General features: G+C 41.4%; 2 protein-coding genes across 2 annotated transcripts in view; one reads left to right on the top strand and one right to left on the bottom strand.

The window, feature by feature from the left end:
- ABI3 (ABI family member 3) overlaps positions 1–1,717 on the top strand; it is a 19,516-nt gene extending 17,799 nt beyond the window's left edge. The window contains exons 6-8 of the mRNA XM_029283041.1: positions 629–713; positions 1,106–1,262; positions 1,533–1,717. Coding sequence (XP_029138874.1) covers positions 629–713; positions 1,106–1,262; positions 1,533–1,696 — 406 coding nt within the window. The 3' untranslated portion in view covers positions 1,697–1,717. The remainder of the gene's footprint in view (positions 1–628; positions 714–1,105; positions 1,263–1,532) is intronic.
- A 4,714-nt stretch (positions 1,718–6,431) lies between these two features.
- PHOSPHO1 (phosphoethanolamine/phosphocholine phosphatase) overlaps positions 6,432–22,682 on the bottom strand; it is a 24,366-nt gene continuing 8,115 nt past the window's right edge. Inside the window, exons 3-4 of the mRNA XM_029283040.1 lie at positions 9,235–9,337; positions 6,432–7,314 (exon numbers count right to left, since the gene is read on the bottom strand). Coding sequence (XP_029138873.1) covers positions 6,553–7,314; positions 9,235–9,337 — 865 coding nt within the window. The 3' untranslated portion in view covers positions 6,432–6,552. The remainder of the gene's footprint in view (positions 7,315–9,234; positions 9,338–22,682) is intronic.

Raw genomic sequence — 22,682 nt, 5'->3', positions numbered from 1 at the left:
GAGAGAGGGGAGAGGAAAGGGAAAGGAAAGAGAGAGAGAGAGAAAGAGGAAAGAGAGGGAGAGGAAAGAGGCATAAAATAATTCATTTGCATTTAATTGTAATGGTTCAAAGAATGTTTGGAAAAATGTTCGGCCCTCCAGCACGTTCACTTCATCCAATCTGGCCCTCTTTGAAAAAAGTTTGGACACCCCTGCTCTAGAGAAACTATTACGGTACCTCTTTCTTTATTAAGTATAGAAAAATCTATTGACTTTGATCTGTAGACAAGAATATTGTCCTTAAATGCTTCCTTTTATGTAACAAATAGCCTGCAGGAAAAAAAACAAAGTATCACCAAGCAAGAATATGACATAATGTACTAGCTCAGACTGTTTCCTGTATGGTGCTTTTCTTTGTACAGAGATGGACAAAATATGTCTCTCTAGAGTCTAGATATTGTTGGATTCCAGTTCTCATCTGCTGTGGTAGCAAGCCAGTGATGATGGATTATGGGAGCTAATGCTATCCCATTCCAGAATTACGAGTCTATTATTATTTTAACACAAGGGGCATGGTTATTTTCCTTCCTTTTCCACTGCCTTTTCACCAAATATTCCTCTGAAACCTGTCCTTGTTTAAATGTCATAGTAATCTCCCAGAAGCTTTGAACAGCACAAGTATGAAAAGGCCTTCTGAACCAGATCCATCACCACCCCCACCACCACCACCGGAAGCAGGTGATTTTCTTCTCCCTTCTCAAACAGATTTTTGCCATCTCCTGTTCAAGCAGAAGATGTTCTTTCTCTGCCTTACCCTGAGCCAGGTAAAAGCTTTTTTTAAGCAATAGGAAAATAAATCAAAGTGTATCAAGTCATTAATGAGTTGGCATATACAATCCATTAATAAATGTCAGCTAGGACCATGGGAGCAGTATCCTGTGATCTTGGAAATGGAATGGCTAGCAGATGATACTGAGTTCATAAATTACACCAGCCAGAAGTGCTTTGTTTGATTGACTTATGTGACCCAATCAATTAGGTCTTATTTAGCAAACCATGACTTGGTATATAGGCTTAATTACAGAACATCAAGCAGATGAGACAGTTGACTTGATTATTTGTGAAGCAGACACCATATTTGTTTGCAGATCTTGATTTTCCAACTTTTCCTCTACCACCACCCCTGGATATCTCCAACTGTGGTCATCTGAAGCCTCCTTTTCTGCCACCTCCACCACCCCCCGAGAAATTGCCATGGGCTCCAGACACCTATCTGGAGAAAGGTACCTTAGTAAAAATATGAGAAATGCTAAAAACCTTTTTAACTCTGCATGATTTCTATCTCCTAACCCTAGATGTTGAAATGCCAAGGCACCAAAAATAATGAATTTGGCTATATTAATGAGTGACATAAGATGTAAAACTACATGATTGTATTCCCCCTCACCTTCCATTCTATCTCTTTAGCATTCCTGGGTTATCTTAAGGAAGTAGCTAGTTGACCTTTTATTAGTTCCATTCTTTGACTCTGTTTTTCCTTATCTTGTTTTCAGTTGTGACTCTTTACCCTTATATTCAGAAGAAGGAGGATGAACTCTCATTTACAGAAGGGGTCATTATTTATGTAACACGGAAATACTCAAATGGCTGGTGTGAGGGCGTGACAAGTGATGCAGAGGGATTGTTCCCCAGGAACTACACTGAACCTTTGCACTGAATGAGGCAGAATGGAAGAGAAAAAAAGACAGGACCCTAACACAAGTTTTATGGAGAGCATGGAGTCACCTGGAGTAGTCCACAGCGAGATAGGCGGCAAATCAATTTAACAAGTAAATTCATGCACATCTTGATTTAAGTTGCCAGGAAATCAGTATTTCCCCTGACTTACTTAAACTAGGCTAAAATCAAGCTAATGAAAGGAAGGTGTCAAGAGTACTTTGGACATTTCCCTATGTGGGAAGAATCCAGAGAAATAAATATTTTGGAGAATATTAAAAAAGGCAGAATGTATTTCCCCAAAGGATCTTAAAGCCAGAAACTTATTCCTCCTCCCCCCCCCCACAGCTAGAAAACTCAACAGAAACCAGCTTTTAGAAATGCAGATGTAATAATCCATTCAGGAAGGTTAGGACCAGGAAGCTTAGAAGCTGATGAGATTAGGAAGACAAAGATCCCTAGAATCAACAATCTCTCACACCCCAAAATCCAACACAGAACATAATCAGCAGCCCCAGCCCCAGGGAAGCAGGATATGACCTTTGGGATATAATAGGATTAACCCACCACCATCAGAATACTAGAAAGGCACACTCAGACTCAGGTCAAATTTCATGCCACAGGAAACAACTCTAAATAAAAAAGCCCAAGAAGGCATAAAAACCCACCACTCCCTGCTCCATATGGTCAGCTTTCCCAGAGCCATGCTTCTGTCTGGCTTTGCTCTTCAATAAACTACTACCTTCTTTCTAAAGCAGTCTCCATTTTGTTTATTCCTGCTTGGACTGGACCCTGATGAAGATTTTTTTTCTACGCCTAAATCCATTGCAATGTAGACACAGGATTTATGGTTCCTCTTCCTCTGCAGTGCTTCACAAAACCTAAAATCTTGCCCAGCAGTTAATAAGGAAATTCATCAGGGCTAATTTCTATCCATACAAAAATAGTGGTTTCTTAGACTTCTGAGGTCAGGCTTGCCTATGTTTGATAAATGTGATGAATAAATAAATGAATCCAGCAACAAACTTTCTACTCTTGTGTAGAAAATAAACATGCTGTAAAATATCCTTGAAAGCTTTGTGTGTTTTTCAATATGCCAGCAGGTGGTGCTATTTTGTAGCAACCCCATAGTAAGGACTGACCCTCTGTGTCCAACCCTGAAATCTTGTTTGCATCCCAAAATTATACCACCTATTTCAGCAACAAACAATTGAGCAGAGAGAGCATGTTCACCTACAGTTTTTTGGGAGGGAGGGGCAGTCAGAAAAGAAAGAAAAGATAAAATTCTTCTCTGGGTTAAGTGCAACTCCTTATAGCTTTGTGGATATATTGGTTAAGTTATGAAGATTTCTTGCAACTGCTGCCTTCCATGTCTTTTGACTTTTGACTTCCCAGTACAGTCTAGACTAGGGGTGTCAAACTTGCAACGTCACGTGACGTGTCACGACTTTTTTGCCATTGCCAGCAATGGGGTGGGCGCAGTTTTGCTATGATGCATCCGGCCCGTGGGCCACTGGTCTAGACCTAGTGGTCTCCCACCAAAGGACTAAGCAGGCTCAACCTGACTAAGATCAGGTTACACTATCATCTGCTTTTAATAGAGACAAAAAAAGTTGAATACCAAGTTACTGAGCTTAAAATAGTTCACTGAAGTTCCCAACCCTTCTAAATTGCACCATTAAGGTATTATCATCCAGCCTCTAGCTGCCTTTTTGCTTTCTTGTTTTAAAAAAGATTGCTTTATATACTGGGAAATGTGTAGAATATTAGGAGGGTGAGGTGAATGTGGCTATAAAGCACTTCCTGATTCGTGACTGAGGAAGAACAAAAGAGAGGAAGCTGCAAACCCGTTTTTCCAATTGGAATTATGTAATTCATTTCTCCAAAGGTGGTGCTTCATTGTGTAGATACATTTGTCTCTGTTCAGCCACTAGAAATGTTTGTCACAACAAACTGTGGAAAGTTCAATCAGTGCTATGCCTGACGGCCAACAGAAAGTTTTTTCTCTCTCCCTAAAGTTAAACCAAGCTGAGTGGTCTCAATCTGAATATTGTATCCCACTTTAATTACACTCCATATTTATCCTGGCTTGCAATAATAGGTGGCTATATGCACCCTCAAATTTCCAACTTAGACCTACCTTTTAATTCCCTTTATTTTGCTGTATGAGGAAACCACATCAAGCAAAAAAGAACTGAGGGATAATTGAGAGGAACATCTGCCATTCTCAGATCAAAGGAGAGAATGAAGCTAATTCCTGAGGAAAAACATTAGCTCACTGGTAGGAGTGTAGATGAAAGAGAAGAAAGCTTTCCTACCATCAGAGATTTCACACATTCAGACTCTAGAAACACAGGAACCATGAAATAGATATTTGAATATACTTTATAAGCAATATTGTCAGCTGAGTATACAAAAGACAACTTAACATTTAAGTATTTGCTAGTTTTTTTTGTTTTTTTTAATGCTGTGTGTGTGTGTATGTGTGTGCACCCGCGTGCGCATATAAAAGAGTTGCCATGGCTTTAAATTCCAAAAATAACAAGCAGAAAGAGGGAGTACAACAGAAAAGAATATGGGAAAATTGCAGAGAATACAGACCAAGTGAGAATTACAAATAAACATTTTAAAATAAAAGACAGACATAAATTACTGGTTTTGTTATGGAATTTGAGATGGCAAGCACATTTCAAGCCAAGGAGAAATCCATGCTGGTGTTTTGGGGTTACAACACCTTGGGACACAAGAGTCAAGTGCTCAATTTTAATAAATGGAAATTATTCTGGCAGCCATACATTGTATCTACAGTAACAAACTCAGTGGAAACCTGTTCCAGTGTTGCACAGAGAAATGGCATAAATCTTATGATTCAGTGACCATTGTTGAAGGTTACTGCATAACTGTTCTGTGTCTATTGTGGCAGTGTTGTGTCTGTAGTTTGTCTGCATGAACATATTCCACTGATTCCTCTTTCTAATCTTGGTCCCATAGCTCCTTAATGTCACTAATTTCATATTGATCAATTCAATTCCTTTTCCTGAGCAAAACATGAAATGTAGAGTTTAGCATATTTAATATATTCACTCTTATCAAGCTCCCTAAATAATTTTGAGGAAGCCATGCATGGATAAGCCGATAAAAGAGAAGGGAACTTTTATGTTTTAAATTTTATCTATGATACAGCACCATCATTCAGCCTGGATGTCTGGTGCAAATTACTTTCTCCAGAAGACCATTTCTCTTTTTCCCTGTCTTCAATTTATCGGAGAGTACATGCAGCATTATTTGAATAAAACAGAGAAAAAAAGTCCAAAGTTAGATCTGAAATTACAGGAGAGTTATGGATGAATGGGAAATGTATACAGTAATAGGATATTTTTTTCATTCTTGTAATCTCCTAACTTCTACATTTCTAAAGTCAGGGATTAGGAATTGTGGTTATCCAGTTACTGCTGAATTATAACTGCAAAAAACCCAAACAAGCCCAGTGTAGGAAGGTGTAGCATAGCAACATCTGAAGGGCCATGCTGTACATCAATTATCATCAGCAATAGTTGTTTTTAACATGTTCCCTACACCAGGGATCTCCAACCATGGCAACTTTATGAATTGTGCATTTTAACTCCCAGAGTTCCTCAGCCAGACTCCTGCCTTATACATCCAAAATACTTTTTTTTTTGTTTCTATACATCAAATAGGCAGACCACATGCCTCATTTAGGCAGCGGTCTCTTTTGGAGGAGCAGAAATGCTTCCTTGAGGTTTTTCTAGATCAGAGTTCCCCAACCTTTTTGGCTTTGCAGAGTGGTGGTGGGGAGAGAGAATGTTTCCACACTTTCCCACCACTTCCGCAGCCCAGTTCTGAAAGCTCAAGGCCCAGAGGTGGACCGTGGCTGGGGGTTGGGGAACCTCTGTTCTAGGTGACAGATTAACATGATACTATAGCAAGAGTTTTCTGTTTTCTCTCACAATTTGCTTGGCTAACAGCCACCCTGCCAATCTGACATCCTATAAAGGACTTGGAACTGCAATGTCCAGCCCATATTCAGCTCTTGAAATCCCTAGTTATGGGCTATGTTGACTGAGAATTATGGAAGTCAAACATCTGGAGCAGGCTGAGGAAGTATAAGCCTAGGGCATTGATCTCAACAATAAAACGAGCCCTTAAAGAAAACAGTATGTTGTGCTCAATTAGATGATTATGTTCTGTCCAGCAACAATGCTACATTTAAATTACCTTTTAGCATTTTTTTTTCATTTGGGACATTTTTTTGAAGATATCGGTAACAGTTTATCTTACATTACACAATATCTGCTTTGTTTTGACTTAATATGTGTGATCCAGCCCCTGTGATTTGTGAACCATGGTTTATGGCTTAATAGTGCATGAACTCAGCTGAAACTGGCTAAGTGGGTAAATCATAGATTAAATGAAATCTGACCTAGCAGATACATAATTCTGCTCCATTTAGATCTACAGCAGATGATTTTATTGCCATCTTCAATGAGCCAGGACCCATGACTGCTTTTAAATGCTTTGGTAGCAGAGATATCCCCAAAATGGATAAGCAATTTTAAGAAATGCAATAGCATTTTCTTCATAGGTAAGCAAAACATATGAGGTGGCAGGCACCCACTCACCCTTCCTGGAATGGACTACCAAACTGCATAGAGAGCCCTTATCTCAAGATCAAAGGAAGGGAAGATCCAGAGACAGACAGTGCATAATGAGAGAAAGAGGAGGAGGGAAACAGAGCAGAAGCCAAACATGAAGCAATGCAAGGTTAATCGCTGAGATCTTTCCACGCTGTGTGTCAGGTAAATCAAGGAGAATTGCTGCTTCTGCCAAGTCTTTCCCTCAGTATGCTTTCTTGAGAACTTCTTGAAGGTGGGAACAAACTTCTAGGGCAGAGTCCCAAGGGACTACAGTAGGCTGGTAAGCTCCAGGTTGATTTTTCTCCATCTCCTGGATGAGATGATGCATGGGATAGCCCTTCCTTGGGAAGGCAACATCACTGGACTTCATTGCCATGGAAGGGCAGAAGTCATTGGCTCCATCTCCCACATAGAAGATTCTCTCAAATTTCATTCCCTCCTGAGCTCTTCCTTCCAGGTATTCAATCAGGATCTTCTGTTTGCACATATTTGAAGGGCACCGTGGGCAATTGTGTGAATGATAAGGGCCCAAAATGAAGTAGCCTGTCTGGTCAAAGCTAGAAGGGTTACTGAATATTTTACAGAAGAGGGAGTAAACCTCTGCAGCCTTCAAAGAACATTCAATGCCAAACATGTTGGCATCAGAGATGAGGATGATCTCAAAGTGGTTCTGGTGCTTAGAGAGGAACTGGAAGAGCTCCTGCATGCCAGGAGAGAAGGGAATCTTTTCATAGACTGCTTTGAAGTCGGCCATCTTTAGCCCTTGATCCCCCAGATATTTCAAAACCCGCTGCATGTACTCATTGTAGAAGCCTTCCCGGAAGGTTTGGCGTATGGACTCTGGCAGCTTTTTCTCAGGAGCAGCCTGGACAACAGAATCATCACTATTCTCATTTACAATGGTCTCATCAAAGTCAAAGACCAGGAGGTGCTTTTGGCTTTGTGTGGCCGCCATTGGTCCATCCTGCAACAAAAAGAAGTTTCGTTAATGGAAAGCCAACTATAATGATTACATTCCTTTGCCCTCTCACAATGCAGCCCATGGCCAACTTGATTGCCATCTTTATCAGGACAACTCCCAGAATTTCCCAGCCAACACATCCATTCCTGAGAATTCTGGGAATTGACATCCACACATCATTCTGGCTGCCATGATTGTTACAGTGCCACTTCCAGCAAACATAAGAACTGAATTTTTTTTCCCCTTATTCGCAAAACAGTGTTTGAAAGGATTTCTGCATATTCTTGGCTCCAACTTTGATGCACCCTCCCCTTCCTACCTGAACCATGAACTATCTGCAGATGTTCTGAGGTGCCAGAAACAGCAGGCAAAGGATGAGATGTTGAGTACATAGGCAGGTGCATCCATAGCAGAAGATCCTTTTCATGCACAAATAGATGATACCTCTATTTGGCCCTAACCAAAGCAAAGAACGTATGACTATGCTTAGAAATAACTGAAATTCTACCTTTAATATGCCCCCCCCTTTCTTTTGGTCTTGGTTCATGGAGAAAAGAAGAAGGAATGGTGACAAATTATGGAATTTGCTACTTATACATTCTATTTTATAATCTTTACTCTCTGAAAGGATTAGAATGCTTTGAAGTATTTGCATTCATAAGAACTAGTAACTTTGGTGCCTTAAAACGTCTTGAAGATGTGATGATGTTTAATCTCCCTGTCCAATGCCATTAAGATCTGTTAATATTCATGATTTTCACATTTATGATGAATTCACTTAGCTCTGATGCAATAAAATTGAAATTGCAGTAATTCCAAGCGAACTACTTCATTATTGCCCTGTTACTGCTTTGTGCCCCCTCTAAGTCCAAGTGGGACTGTCATGTTTTCTCCTCACGTTATCTTCAGTTCTTGACCTTAAGAGGCTTAAGTACTCGGCAATGGGGATCAGTGTTTAAGTTTCTTTTAATCCTGGTGACATTCTTTCCTGAGCAAGGCAATTTACGTCCTTGGAATTCTTGCTTGTAACAAAGGGGCAGTGATAGGATACCGGGGAATTTTGGAATACGTGAAGGATTGGAGGGAAGATGGCTAGGATAATGGGCAGCTTTAAGCAGTTATTTGCACTGATTTTTAATGTGGATTGGCTGAGATTTTGAGGTTTCAGTTTAATTTTAAAGAAGGTTTTGCACTTGTAATAGTGCAACAAAAGTTTTCTGCATGTTATGGGTGGAATTTTGATGACTCACCAGATGGGTTGTTTCTTCCACACCACCTCTAAACACATCCCTCTTGATTTTCTTACCTGTGCTGTTTCCTTTGCCATTCCGTTGGTTGATGAGGTCTAATCCAGTGGTTCTCAACCTGTGGGTTGGGATCCCATTTGGGGTCGATCGACCATTTCATGGGGTTCGCCAAGCAAGGCTGTCCGCCATTTTTTTCTCCTTTTCCGGCGGGTGCCTTACCTCCCTTGGGCTGGGCCAGCTGGTGGTTGGCCTGCTCCGTCTCTGCCGCTTGCCAGCTACGCCTCGGCCGGCGCAGGGAGCGGAACCACGCATGCGTGACGCTCCCGGGCAGGGAAAGTCCTCGACTTATGACCAATTGGGTAGTCCTCGACTTATGACCGACTTATGACCAATTGGGTAGTCCTCGACTTATGACCGGTTTAGTCCTCGACTTACGACCGGTTTAGTCCTCGACTTACGACCGGTTGGGGTCGCGGCATTAAAAAGGTTGAGAACCACTGGTCTAATCAATGAAAAGGCATGGCTTAAAGCTTTTGAGTAGCAGGGGTATGAAGTTAAACTGAACCACAGAGCTTACGGCCATCCTGTCTCACAACATGTTAGCTCACAGCATGTTAACACAGTATTCAATGATTCTTTCCTTTTCTACCCCACGTTTTCTGAGAATAGTGCTCACCTTAAGAAAGCATTGCAGCCCGATACCTTCGAAACACCTTTTCATCTTCAGTACTTTAGTTTCCAACGTGGTGCATCCCCCAATGTATACACTCCCTTTGCTGCTGAAGAAACCAGAGGTCACTGATTTTATGAATGCCAACTTTGTTTAGCCTGTCCTGCTCACTTTAGATTCTGCCCTACATTGAAAATAAACTCTGCAGTCTGTTTTCCCAAATGACTGTGGTAATTATAGGTAGCCCTTGACTTACAACCATTCATTTAGTGACCGTTCAAAGTCACCACAGCACTGAAAAAAGTGACTTATGACTGTTTTTCGCAATTACAACTGTTGCATCCCCTTGGTCATGTGATCAAAATTTGGATGCTAAGCAACTTGCATGTATTTATGGTGGCTGCAGTGTCCTGAGGTCACGTGATCAACTTTTGTGATCTCCCAACGAGCAAAGTCAATGGGGAAGCCAGATTCACTTAACAACCATGTTACTAACTTAACAACTACAGTGATTCATTTAACAACTGTGGCAAGAAAGTCGTAAAATGGGGCAAAACCCACTTAACAACTGTCTCACTTAGCAACAGAAATTTTGGGCTCAATTGTACCATAAGTGGAAGACTACCTGTATTGCTTGTTTCACAACAGAAATTCCTCACCAAGTACAAGCTTGCATAAGAGTCTCTCCTTAGCACAGTTCAATTAGTTGCAGAGCTGAAGAGATAAATATGCTAACTTCCCCCATCAACCTGGAAATGCAGCCTCTTGTGCCTAAGAAAATCATCACAGCCAAAAGAAGGACCGGTCTGCCTCTATTCATTGAAACTGCCTGGCCAAATCCTAATTAAAAACATATGTAGCAGGAGGAGTTATATTACAATAAAATGGCGAAATAGTTCGACTTTTTAAACAGAGATGAACTCTCAGTGCCTGGATAGTCATCAGATACTAGAACAGCCTCCTCCAAGTTAGCACTTTTCAGATGTGATGCATCCCAAATGCAACAACCTCCAGCCAGCTTGCCATCTCTTGTAAATCTCAAGTATTTCTTTCACTCTTTTGGCTCCAGGGCTGGATCATTTCCTTTCCCATGAGGGAGAAGCTAAGGTGGTGGAGAGCTTTTCTGGAAAAGTATATCTTTATCACCATATTTTTAATCTGTTGTTGTAAATGCCACATTTCTGCTGCCTTATGGGAAGCGTCAACATTTAGAAAGAACTGAAAAAACTCCAGGACATTACTAATCCTCATGGGAAAAAGAAGGAAGAGATATTGATTCTGCAATGCAAGCTAGAGCCAAGCTGACAAAACAGTTGAACGTTGACATTACCTATATGAGCAGGCAGCCAACTCTTGTAGGTGTTCTTACTCCCTAAATTCCTCCATTGGATATGATGGTTTAAATCGGGATTTACAAGCAGAGATTGAAAGTCAACAGCTTACAGATCTCTCCTCTTCAATGAAAGAGGCCTCTCCCCTTCCAAACGCACTGATGCAATCTGCTCTACAGCTGCATATTTATTACAGGATGAGGGTGTGAATACTCACCTGATAAACTTAAAGAACACAATTGTAACCGACTTTCTAACCAAACGGCTGGCAGCTCAAACAGTTCTATCTTTGACTTGTTGGTTAACAGTTAAAGTCAAAGTGGACTCAAAAGAGGTCTTTGTAAAACCAGCCAAAAGACAACTATGCTAAAGCATGACTCTCCTGTATAAAGTTTGCCATAAAAGCAGCCAGTAGGAAAGCCATGGGCAACCTTACCCCTACACCTGGGAACAGAAAGAGCTGACCACTACCCTGGGAAAGGGTGAGAAACAAGTCTCCAGCAGACATGTAACCAAAGGAGAGAGACATTTAAATTGTAAGATGGTAAGTACCATCTATAGTCTAAACAAATTACCTTACAAATATTAAATAACAGAGCAAATAAAGGATTATGGTGTTCTGAAAGAACAATTATCTTATCCTTAAGCCAGTTACTGTGCTATGAAAAGCAGCTTATTGGTTTCCATCTAGGAGAAGCTGAGAGCAATTTTTACTTACAGTTCCTAGTATGTTGTTTAAAATGAGGTCTTTTCTGCTTGCTTCCAATCTTCTACAACACGTGGTTTGCTCAAAGGAAACTCAGCTGACTCCTAAGCCAATCTGGCCAAGAGAGTATTACCACTTTAAAGAATAAATGTGGCCACTCAGCTTCATACAACCTCAAGGACACCTTACCAATTCTGTCCTGGGAGATGACTGCCCACACAAAAAGTCTTTATCTAAAGCAAAGTGACCTTCTGGGGAAAAAAAAATCTTATTAACTCTTTTAGTGCCCTGCGAGATTTGGAAAAAGCTGATATTAAAAGACTGGGACGATTTTAGAGAAACTCCAATGGCAACACACAAAGCAGCCAGACCTCTTATTGATCTGGTTTTATCAACTACCCAAGACAGTTGCCATCTTACAAATGCTACAGATATTTTATAAATTGATTTGCAACTTTTGCATGGCACCACTATTACCAACTACCCAGTAGAATTCCCACATTGGGCGGGCATAAGGTCCTCCCTGGTTGAGTATACTGCCATATCAAGAAATTTATCTCTTCAATTTTCCATTTCCATATTGACAACTGTTCTGAGAGTGCTTCTAAAGCCTTTTGTTGTTCTTTTTTTGAAAACCTAGAATAGAATAGAATAGAATAGAATAGAATAGAATAGAATAGAATAGAATAGAATAGAATAGAATAGAATAGAATAGAACAGAACAGAACAGAACAGAATAGAATAGAATAGAATAGAATTGGAAGGGACCTTGGAGGTCTTCTAGTCCAGGGCTTTTCAACCAGTGGTAAGGGTACTGTGGTACATTGGCACCTGGCAGGTGATATGCGACCATCCTAGAAAAGTGGTAGCAGAGGAGGGGAATGAGCTGGTGGCAGCACCGCACAAGATGCAGGGCTGTCACGGCTCAGCGGAAGCGCCAGGATCAGTGCCGCTTTCCAGCTGATTGGCGCTTCTTCGGGGCTGTCAAGGCTCAGTGGAAGCGCCAGGATCAGCACAAGGCTCCAGCTGGAGCTCGGCGCTGATCCTGGTGCTTCTGTTGAGCCCTGAAGAAACACCAATCAGTTGGAAAGCAGCACTGATTCTGGTGCTTCTGCTGAGCCCAGAAGAAGCGCCGATCAGCTGGAATGTTGCAGCATCTCCAGGGTCTTGTGATTTACATTCAGATGCTTGGCAACTGATTCATATTTATGATGGTCACAGTGTCCCAGGGTCATGTGAAGTGACCAAAACCTGCTGCAACCACCCAGCAGACAGGGGGAATAAAAACCAAGCAATCCCCCACCCCACCCCTGCTGCCAATCCTCAACAGAAATGCTCACAACAATGAAAACCTCGGACAGGAGGAAGAGCGCCGCCGGGTGGGCAGGCAGGTGTCTTGCTCGGCTGTGGGTTGGGGGGCACTTTTTTCAGTGCCATTGTAACTTCAAACAGTCACTAAGTGAACTGTTGTAAGTCGAGGACTACCTGTACTTCATCACTTTTTTCCTTTTTTTGGGGGGTGTCATCACGTTTCTGACACCTTGCTAGACAACTGATGGTACTTGGATATTGCCATATCCTAAAAGTGGTACAATGGGTGAAAAGGTTGAAAAGCCCAGTTCTAGTCCAGCCCCCTGCTCAAGCAGAAGAACCTATACCATCTCAGACAAGTGACTGTCTAGTCTCTTCTTAAAAATCTCCAGTGATGGAGCGCCCACGATTTCTGGAGGCAAGCTGTTCCACTGGTTAATTGTCCTCAATGTCAGAAAGTTTCTCCTTAATTCCAGGTTGCTTCTCTCTTTGATCAGTTTCCAACCATTGTTTCTTGTCTTGCCCTCTGGTGCTTTGGTGAATAACTTGACCACCTCTTCTTTGTGGCAGCCCCTCAAATACTGGAATACTGCTATCATGTCTCCCCTATTTCTTCTTTTCTTTAGACTAGCCAAACCCAAGTCCTGCAGCTGTTCTTCGTATGTTTTAGTTTCCAGGCCTTTGATCATCTTAGTTGCTCTTCTCTGAATTTTTTTCCAGACTCTCAACATCTTTTTTGTGATATGGCTGCAGTATTCCAGGTGTTGTCTTACTAGGGTTTTATAAAGCTGTACTAATACTTCACCCATTCTTGATTCTATGCCTCTGTTTATACAACCCAGGATTGTATTAGCTTTTTTGGCTGCTGCTGCACACTGCTGGCTCATAGTCAAGTGATCGTCCTCTAGGACTCCAAGATCACTCTCACAGTTACTGTTTTTAAGTCAGGTCTCGCCTAATCTGTACTTGTAGCTTTGATTGTTCCAGCCTAAATGTAAGACTTTGCTTTTCTCCATATTGAAACTCATTTTGTTGGATAGGGTCCATTGTTCAAGTTTGTTAAGATCTTTTTAGATCCTGAGTTTGTCTTCTGGGGTGTTGGCTACTCCTGCCAGTTTGGTGTCATCTACAAATTTGATGAGTTCCCCTTCGATTCCCTTATCTAAGTCATTGATGAAGATATTGAAGAGTACTGAGCCTAACACGGAACCTTGTGGTACCCCGCTGCTTACTTCTCTCCATGTGGATGTAGTACCATTGAGGACTACTCGTTGAGTACTGTTTGCCAGCCAGCTACAGATCCATCTGGTGGGGATGTTGTCTATTCCACCTCTTTCTAGCTTACTAAGGAGTGGGTTGTTATCTACTTTATCAAATGTCTTACTGAAGTCTAAGTATACTACGTCCACATCACTTCACTGGTCTACTAGTTTAGTTACTTTATTAAAGAATGAAATAAGATTGGTTTGGCATGATCTGTTTTTAACCCGTGTTGGCTACTCATTATAACTTTGTTTGCTTCTAGTTGTTCGCAGATCTGTTTTTTGATTACCTTTTCTAGGATCTTCCCAGGTATTGTTAAACTGATTGGTCTGTAGTTTCCTGGGTCCATTTTTTCTCCTTTCTTGAAGATGGGAACCACATCAGCCTTTTTCCAATCCTTAGGTACTTCCCTGGTGCTCCAGGATTTATTAAAAATATGGTGCAATGGTTCTGCGATAACATCTGCCAGCTCCTTCAGAACTCTGGGATGTAATCTGTCGAGTCCTGGCGATTTTCTTACCTTACCTATCCTATCCTATCCTATTCTGTCCAAAAATATCCCAAAGGGGCAAATAAGAACAAAATGGACAGGTCAGATGAAGAACAAACTAACTCAAATGCTCTCCACCAATGAGATAAATGCTCTCCACCAATGAGCTACATATATTGTAGCTATTTTGGATGACAAAAGCCCTGAATAGACTTTGCCATTCAGCTAGTTCAACTTCTCCAGCCAATTCTCTTTATCCATTCATCTGGCACTAATAGGAATCAGAGCTCCTTTAACCAACCCTGATTCCATAGAAATAGCCAGCCAGCCAGCCAAGAAACAACTAATTTCCTGCTTTGGGAAATATAAAAAGGATCCTCTCTCCTACTCAGCTCAAGACCTTTTCTTATTCAAGAGGAAACATAAACAAGCATTATAGGCAAAGAAGAGGCGGGCCCTGTTATAGTCATGGAACCAATTAATCTCTACTACTAATTCTAAGAATTCTGGAAATGCATAATCTCCAATCTGCTTCCCCCACTCTATGAATCTCATCCTTCATTCCCTTTCAGTTTGGGAAGGCCATTTTAGATTGCTATACATACAAGAGGAATTACTCTATCTGAAGAGGGAACTAAACTATGCCTCCTATCTCTAGTTCTGAAATTATAAAACTGATTCAGCACATGAAACAAAACAAAGCTTCAGGGTATGACTTTATTTCAGCAGAGGCTATTCAAAACAGTTTAGATAGGTGGGTACCTGTTCTGGCTCCCCTATTCACTTATATTGATAATCATATTAAGATTCTTGATGATTGGGGCCTAGCTTTTGTGATCCTAATCTCTAGCTAAGCACTGCCAAGAAGAATTTCTAAAAAGTTACTCTAAAACTAAGGTCATGCGCTTGCTAAGTTATGCCATAAGAAGCATATCTGGCAACCAAATAACCACCTAATAGAGCAAGTCAAGACTTTTAAATATCTGGGGATTGTATTCGAAGCTATGGGTAACTGTAAACCTGCAGCAATTAAAGTCTTCTAAGTTAAGATCTGAGCCCAACTTCTTTTTGTAGCCCCTAAAGAGTTCAGTCTAGGTTTCTGGGAACCATCTTTCAAGCACCTTGCTGAATTTCAAATATGGTCCTTCACCATGAAGCTGGTCTTCTTATAATTGAAACATCTGTATGGATTTACATCTTCTCTTCCTAGATTAAGCTCTCTTTCTTTCCAGTCAGTGTGGTCCCATGACAGACAGCTTCCAGTGTTTCTGGAGCCAGGCAATACATGCCAAATTGCAACTCTGTGATTATCACCTTGTAGGCTATGAACATGCGTTTCTTGATCTCAAACAATGAGCCACTGATGTAGAGCTGCAAGCAGACTTTTTAACTCTACTCAGAAACACCTTCTTAAGCCATTCTGCACATTTCCAACTAGCTAGATATCTCAGTCACATAACAATCCCAAAATTCAGAAGGGTCTTATCCTTAGCCAGATTTAATGCTCTCACAACAGCTGTCACTGAAGGAACATACCAAAAATCCCCTTTGAACAGATACTCTACTTTGTCCATGAGGCAGAGGAATAATTGGATCAATGAAACATGTTATTCTCTATTGATCTCTCTATGCAAATGCTTGGTAGGAATTATTATTTTTACTTCTTACTAAATATCCTGGTCGTTCCAATTTGTTTTTTCTCAAGATATTGTCAGATCAATCTGATTTTATTTCCTTGACCACAGCCAGGTTCTGTATATTGTGCAAAATGCCATAGCATTTACTCTAAACCTTTTTAGATAACTTAGAATATTTTTTTTCCATTTTTCTTAATTAATTGTGACTCTTGTGTTTTATTTGCTGGTCTATGAGCAAATAAAGATTTGATCCTTGTTCATGCAAATATTTATTTTTAAGCATTGTTGCTATACAAATCTAATTAATCACTTTCTAACTTTCTTTTTCCCTTCAGATATTCTCTATCAGGTAAGAAAGAACAACAGCAGTCAGAAACTGGAAACAAGACCCAAGTCAACCAAACTTAGTAGTAATAGCATTTCAAAAGTTATCCACACATACAGACCAGGATCAGAGCAGAAAGTTTAGAAGCTTCCAAGAGCTAGAAATATTATAGAACTACAAATTATGCAACATTTGGAGTATTGTATAAATTACCATGCATTGCTAACTTGCTGGCTTTGCTGGCATTTATACCATTTGAAGAGGAGAAATTATTTCTTTTTTAATGTTCTACTGACCCCTTATGTGCAGAAAAAAAATCCCGTGTAATCTACCATTTGTCCCTGAAAAATATATTTGAATATAGCACAGGTTGTACGATTCATCTGAATAAGGCAAGATCTGCTTCTACCTGCTTTTGAAGCATTAAAGGCAGTCATGTATACCACCAATTGTACTAATAAGAATGTTCTCACATACATGGGTGGTCTCTTTTTTAAAAGCTCCATATATGTTCACTGAAGGATCCCTTATTGTTTGAATATTAAGATGAAGTAAGATCAAATGGTGATGTCTCACAGAGTCTCCAGTCAGTGCATAGATATCTAGTCTGATTTTGCTATCAACTGACTGAAAAAGTTTCTTTGATCTTGATGAGGAATAGAAATATTTGGGCAGTACAAAGAATGAGCTTCCACAATGACCTGTTCACACATGTAACATGTGTGTATACCCACTAGTTCAGTGGTTCTCAACCTGTGGGTCGGGACCCCATTTGGGGTCGATTGACCATTTCATGGGGGTCGCCAAGCAAGGCTGTCCGCCATTTTTTTTTGTCCGCCATTTTTTCCGCCTTTTCCGGCGGGTGCCTTACCTCCCTTGGGCTGGGCCAGCTGGTGGTTGGCCTGCTCCGTCTCTGCCGCTTGCCAGCTACGCCTCGGCCGGCGCAGGGGGCGGAACCACGCATGCGCGGCGCTCCCGGGCAGGGAAAGTCCTCGACTTACGATCGGTTGGGTAGTCCTCGACTTACGACCGGTTTAGTCCTCGTCTTACGACCGGTTTAGTCCTCAACTTACGACCGGTTGGGGTCGCGGCATTAAAAAGGTTGAGAACCACTGCACTAGTTGTTCTTTGTAATGCTCAGATTGCCAACCAATGTACAGCTTGTCTGTTTATATTGCAAACTGGGGAAATTCTGAGCCTTGGCTAAGTTTTTCCAGCAGATATGCAAAACAAAGCAATGTTGACTTAACTACAAAAAGAGCCTCATGTGTAGGGCGATTTGCCCAAATTTCTATCAGTGGAACATCAAGAAAGTGAGTATTATTCACACTCTTAGATCGTATATGTTAGCCTAAAATAAAGAGGTGAAACTTTGGGAGGTGCGGGAATTGAAGGGTACCCTTGATGTTTGATAACACCTCTGAGAAAGTAGACAGGACCTCAGGACAGTTTAATGCAAGGTATATTTCAGTGTAATGGAAATTAATTTATATAAATACAATGAACAATTCTACTTCTTATCCCCAAGGTGCTTTTTTTCATGAGGCAACTGGACTTTCTTGTTTTTTCTTTGAAGACGTTTCACTTCTCATCCAAGAAGCTTCTCCAGCTCTGACTGGATGGTGGGGAATGACAATCCCCATCATCCAGTCAGAGCTGAAGAAGCTTCTTGGATGAGAAGCGAAATGTCTTCAAAGAAAAAACAAGGAAGTCCAGTTGCCTCATGAAAAAAAGCACCTTTGGGACAACAATGACCTGGATGACTGAGAATCTCCATAGACAGCTCTACTTCTTACAAACCTATTCTTGTTTTTTGTGCTACACTAAGCACAAAGCACTGGGGAGGAAAGCTATGGCAAATCTAGATAGCATACTAAAAAGCAGAGACATCACCCTGCCAACAAAAGTAGGTATAGTCAAGGCCATGGTTTTCCCAGTTGCAATGTATGGCTGTGAAAGTTGGACCATAAGAAAGGCTGAGCACCAAAGAATTGAGGCCTTTGAACTATGGTGCTGGTGCTGGAGAAGACTCCTGCGAGTCCCCTGGACTGCAAGATGATCAAATCAGTCAGTCCTAGAGGAGATCACTAGAGAAGGGCCTAATGCTGGGAAAGATTGAGGGCAATAGAAGAAGGGGACGACAGAGAATGAGGTGGCTGAATGGAGTCACTGAAGCAGTAGGCGTGAGTTTAAATGGACTTCAGAAGATGGTCGAGGACAGGAAGGCCTGGAGGAACGTTGTCCATGGGGGTCGTGATGGGTCGGACACAACTTCGCAACTAACAACAAAGCATTTAATCTGTAGCCCATTTTCAAAGACCTCCTTTTGCAGCCAGGATTCTCTAGACTGCTTAATGCTAATTCAGTTTTCTGCAGCCCAAAACTCTCTACACATTTTGGATTAAAGAATGGACAATGTCTGTACTGGAGTTGGGGGGAGACTCAGTTTCAGTATTCTTTCTGCTTGGGCCTTACTAAGTGTCCCTGGGCCATTTACTCTTACGAAGCCCGGCCTACCTCACCAAGTTGTATGCATGAAGATAAAAAGAGAGACTTCCTTCTCATATGCTGCCTTGAGCTTGTGGAGGATCTACAGGGACTGATGAAATACATGAGTCAGGCTGCTGTCAGCACTGATGATTAGTCCAATTTGGGGAAATGGAAAGCCTAACTGAGGGAGGAATTAAATCTGAAATGGCAATGAGAGATTTTGGATAGAAACCTAGAACCAATACTCAATGCAGAGAGAAATTCTAAGTTTATGCTAAGGTAACAAATCTTTTTGCAATAAAATCAGAATGGATGCATATCCAGTCCCCCTAGTTTTCTTATAAAATCTGTTCTTGGAACACACTAATACAGTATCTACACCAGCAGATGGCATAATTCTAGCATCAGGAAGGACAGCGTGGCTTTCTCCCACTGTGCTCTCCCACAGGATATTCTCTGTCCTAGACTGCCCCCAGGTTGGCAAGCACTATGCAGAGCATGTATGCAATGCCGAGGCAGCAGTTAAGCTCAGTAATACGTGGCACAGCAAATTGTGGGTTTTATTTTTAGTGTTGGGGACAACCTGCCACACACAGCTACTTGCATTCAGCATTTATAATCCAGCCCAAAGAAGACAAACCTCAAAGGCAGTGAATTATCTTCACATCCCACCCATAATGACACAAATGAATGGAAAGATGTGGCTCTAAGGAGACCACTGGGATGGGATCAGCCTTCCTGAATTCAGGCAGACTGAATCTCTCCCTTTTCCAAGACTTTGACCAACAAATTTATCGCATAGGTTTAGCCACATTCTCTATCTTAAAAAAGATGAGTTATTGGTGCTTTGGGCCCACCTAAAATTAGCAGCACTATTTTGTGATTTTGACAATATGTTAAAATATCTAGTTGCAATTATTTCACCTACGCTGCAGGAATCCGGGCAGATGACAGCCATAATGCATGGATAATGCCACAGAGATCCCAGAAAAATGCACTCTGCCATGTGAGAGAGAAGACGTGTGTGTGTGTGTGTGTGTGTGTGTGTGTATGGGCAGGATGCAGCACAAGGCTGGGTCAATACGAAACAGTCTCTGTTGGATTCTAGTTAATGAGATGAAGGCCCCCTCCTCACCATCACAGTCTTTGTAAATGCTATTTTTGTTAAAAGTTTTTGCACATTTATTCTTTATTTCTGCTACAGAAGTCTAAATGGCGACCAACTTGAGGCCTACTGTAACACAGAGAAACATTGTTTCCTGGTGATCATCTTTCCAGAGGCGTAGCGTGGGGGGTGCGGGGGGGGCGGCCGCACCGGGCGCAACATCTGGGGGGGCGCGCTCGCACTCACAGCTCTCTGCCCCTGCCTGGCTCACTCACTCTCTCTGCAGTGCTGGCTGTGCGAATCCGAGCCGAGCCGCCGGGTCGCCGACGCCGCCCACTGTGGAGGGGGGCGCAAATTACTTGCCCCGGGTGCTGACAACCCACGCTACGCCACTGCATCTTTCCCTCCTTGTTAGAAATCAAGTTTGCTCCAGCTTGCCTAACCCAGTTTCTTCCAAGGCACAGAAGTTGTTTTGAGTTTTATTTCGCACTGAGACATGATAGAATTATGGGCCAGAATCCTGCAGGACCAGCCCTTCAATGATATCTGCAGTGATGAAACAAAAGCTGTTGACATAGCAGAACTTCCCTCTTCCTCTTACATGCAGGCATTGTTTTCTTCACTGTCTTCCTGCTTTATGCAAACCAGAAAATAAAAGCAGGACTAGACCTCTCATCTTATGCAAGAGCTAAGAAAAAGTATTTTGGAGAGTTAGTAATTAAAGCAAACCACTCCTGAGCAAATGGAAGGCAAGAGAAGGCTTAGGTTTATAGAGGTACAAAAGAAAAATTTAAGAATACTCTCTCTATACATAGACCACATTTCATGAAAGAGTTCAGTGATAACAGGCTCTGCTTTGTAGCTATAGAATGCTGGCTGGCTGGTTCCTGTGGTGAAGGGATAACTAGAGATTATTAGTGGTGATAGTAATGGAATATCCTGAAAAAAGTTGTCTACTAGTTGGAACAACGGTATACAAAATCATGATATGGGCATCTGCAGGGAGGAGAGAGAGCAAAAAGTCACGATGGTGGCCATGACTGCACAAAGAAAGACCTGTCCCTTTTTTGCACGCTTAATGCCCAGAATGCACGTCCCAAAGGGGAGGGGAATCTGAATTTGCGTCTGCCATCTTGACATTTCTGTACCTTCCACAGTGGACCCTATCTTTTTGTTATAGAGCAAAGTACTGGTCTCCTTCCATGACTTATGTCATGTTTAGAGAACAATGTACAGTATTGTACCATAAATTAGCTGCATGAATTCAGTCAATCAGAAAGTAACACTCAACTTGGAAACGTTTAACACCAATGCTTGCTTAATTTATATATTCAAGTCAGGTATGAGATACCGATGGCCTGTCGGCACTCTCCTCCATCTATTGTCTACATGCAAGGCATCCTTCCCTTTCTACCATCACACCCAAAGCCATCACTCTGTCTGGAGAGCCAAAATTTCACACATTGGTTATACTAACCATACATGTGAAAATTCCCTACTGGTGGTCTGCTATTGTATCCTTGGGACACATTTGGATTTTCAAGAACATGTTCCTTATGTTCTCTCAAGAACATGTTCCTTATGTTCCATAGCATGCTCATTTTTCCAAAGGAAATTTTCTTCCTGGCATCACCTTCTCAAGCAGCTTCTTACAGATTTCTATTGCTTAGCAATTGTTCCTTTTTTTCTGGATATGCTTTCAGGGAAAACAGACACTTTCATTTTCCAAGAAAACGTATGCGGCTTATATAAGTTGCAGTGACATTCTTGGAAGAAAAAGATGGTGTGATTATTTTGCGTTATACTGGTTTTCCATTTTAATAAACTCTTTTAGTTTAAATGACAACAGATAGAAGAAGGAATTTGTGGGCAAGCAAGGTATCCATAGACATAGTGATCCTCATGATCCCTGGATAGCTGGACTCTGTTATAGTTGAACGTTACAATTTTTGCCTTTGCCATTTAAACCCCAGCCTTTTCTTTGAATCCACCCATGCATTCAATTTATAAAAGCTTAGTACATGAAAAAAATGTCCTTTGTGGGCTAAAAAAGGCTTCATTCTTTTCATTTTAGAGCTGCCAAAAAACTCAGGATAGCTGATCGTGAGCCAAAGTCACCTCTTTCCTGCCATAATTCCCTACGCTGGTAAGAACGGGGGCAATTTACTTTCTTGAATTGGCAGGTAAAACCTGTAAGTGCAGGGCTGTGGTTGATTTATTAGGGAATAAAAATGTGTGTTAAAATATTGTGAGATCACAAGATTGTAACTGGGGCTGTGCTACAATTCCTTAAATGGGACTGAAAGATTTTTTGAAAAGTGAAGCTTTTGGACAAAGCTACCATCCCATGAGCAGTACAATTAGCAGGTCTTTGGTTTTCAGATCTTTACCTCAATCAACTTAATATAATGGCAAGGCAACAGTATTACAGCATGAAAAGGGTTCATAGAAATACCAGGATTCCCTTGAGGTACACTGCTTTTACAATTCATCGTTGCCCAGAAAGTAAAAGCTTGCCCTTGTTTCAATCAAGAAGAGAGGAATGGGGAGAACCAATTATTTTGCACTGGTCTTTATTTGTCTTTATTTGTTCTTTGATTCCATTGCATGTCATAAAACAGGGGTAGTCAACCTTGGCTCTTTTATGACTCGTGGACTTCAATTCCCAGAATTCCTGAGCCAGCTTAGCTGGCTCAGGAATTCTGGGAGTTGAAGTCCACGAGTCATAAAAGGTTGACTACCCCTGTCATAAAAGGACATGCCTATTAAGAGTGAAGTGCCTTTTTATTTTTATTT

Source organism: Protobothrops mucrosquamatus, unplaced genomic scaffold (genome assembly GCF_001527695.2).
Source record: "Protobothrops mucrosquamatus isolate PMUCROS unplaced genomic scaffold, P.Mucros_1.0 scaffold10, whole genome shotgun sequence".
NCBI lineage: Eukaryota > Metazoa > Chordata > Lepidosauria > Squamata > Viperidae > Protobothrops > Protobothrops mucrosquamatus.
This window is presented reverse-complemented; position numbering and strand designations above follow the sequence as displayed.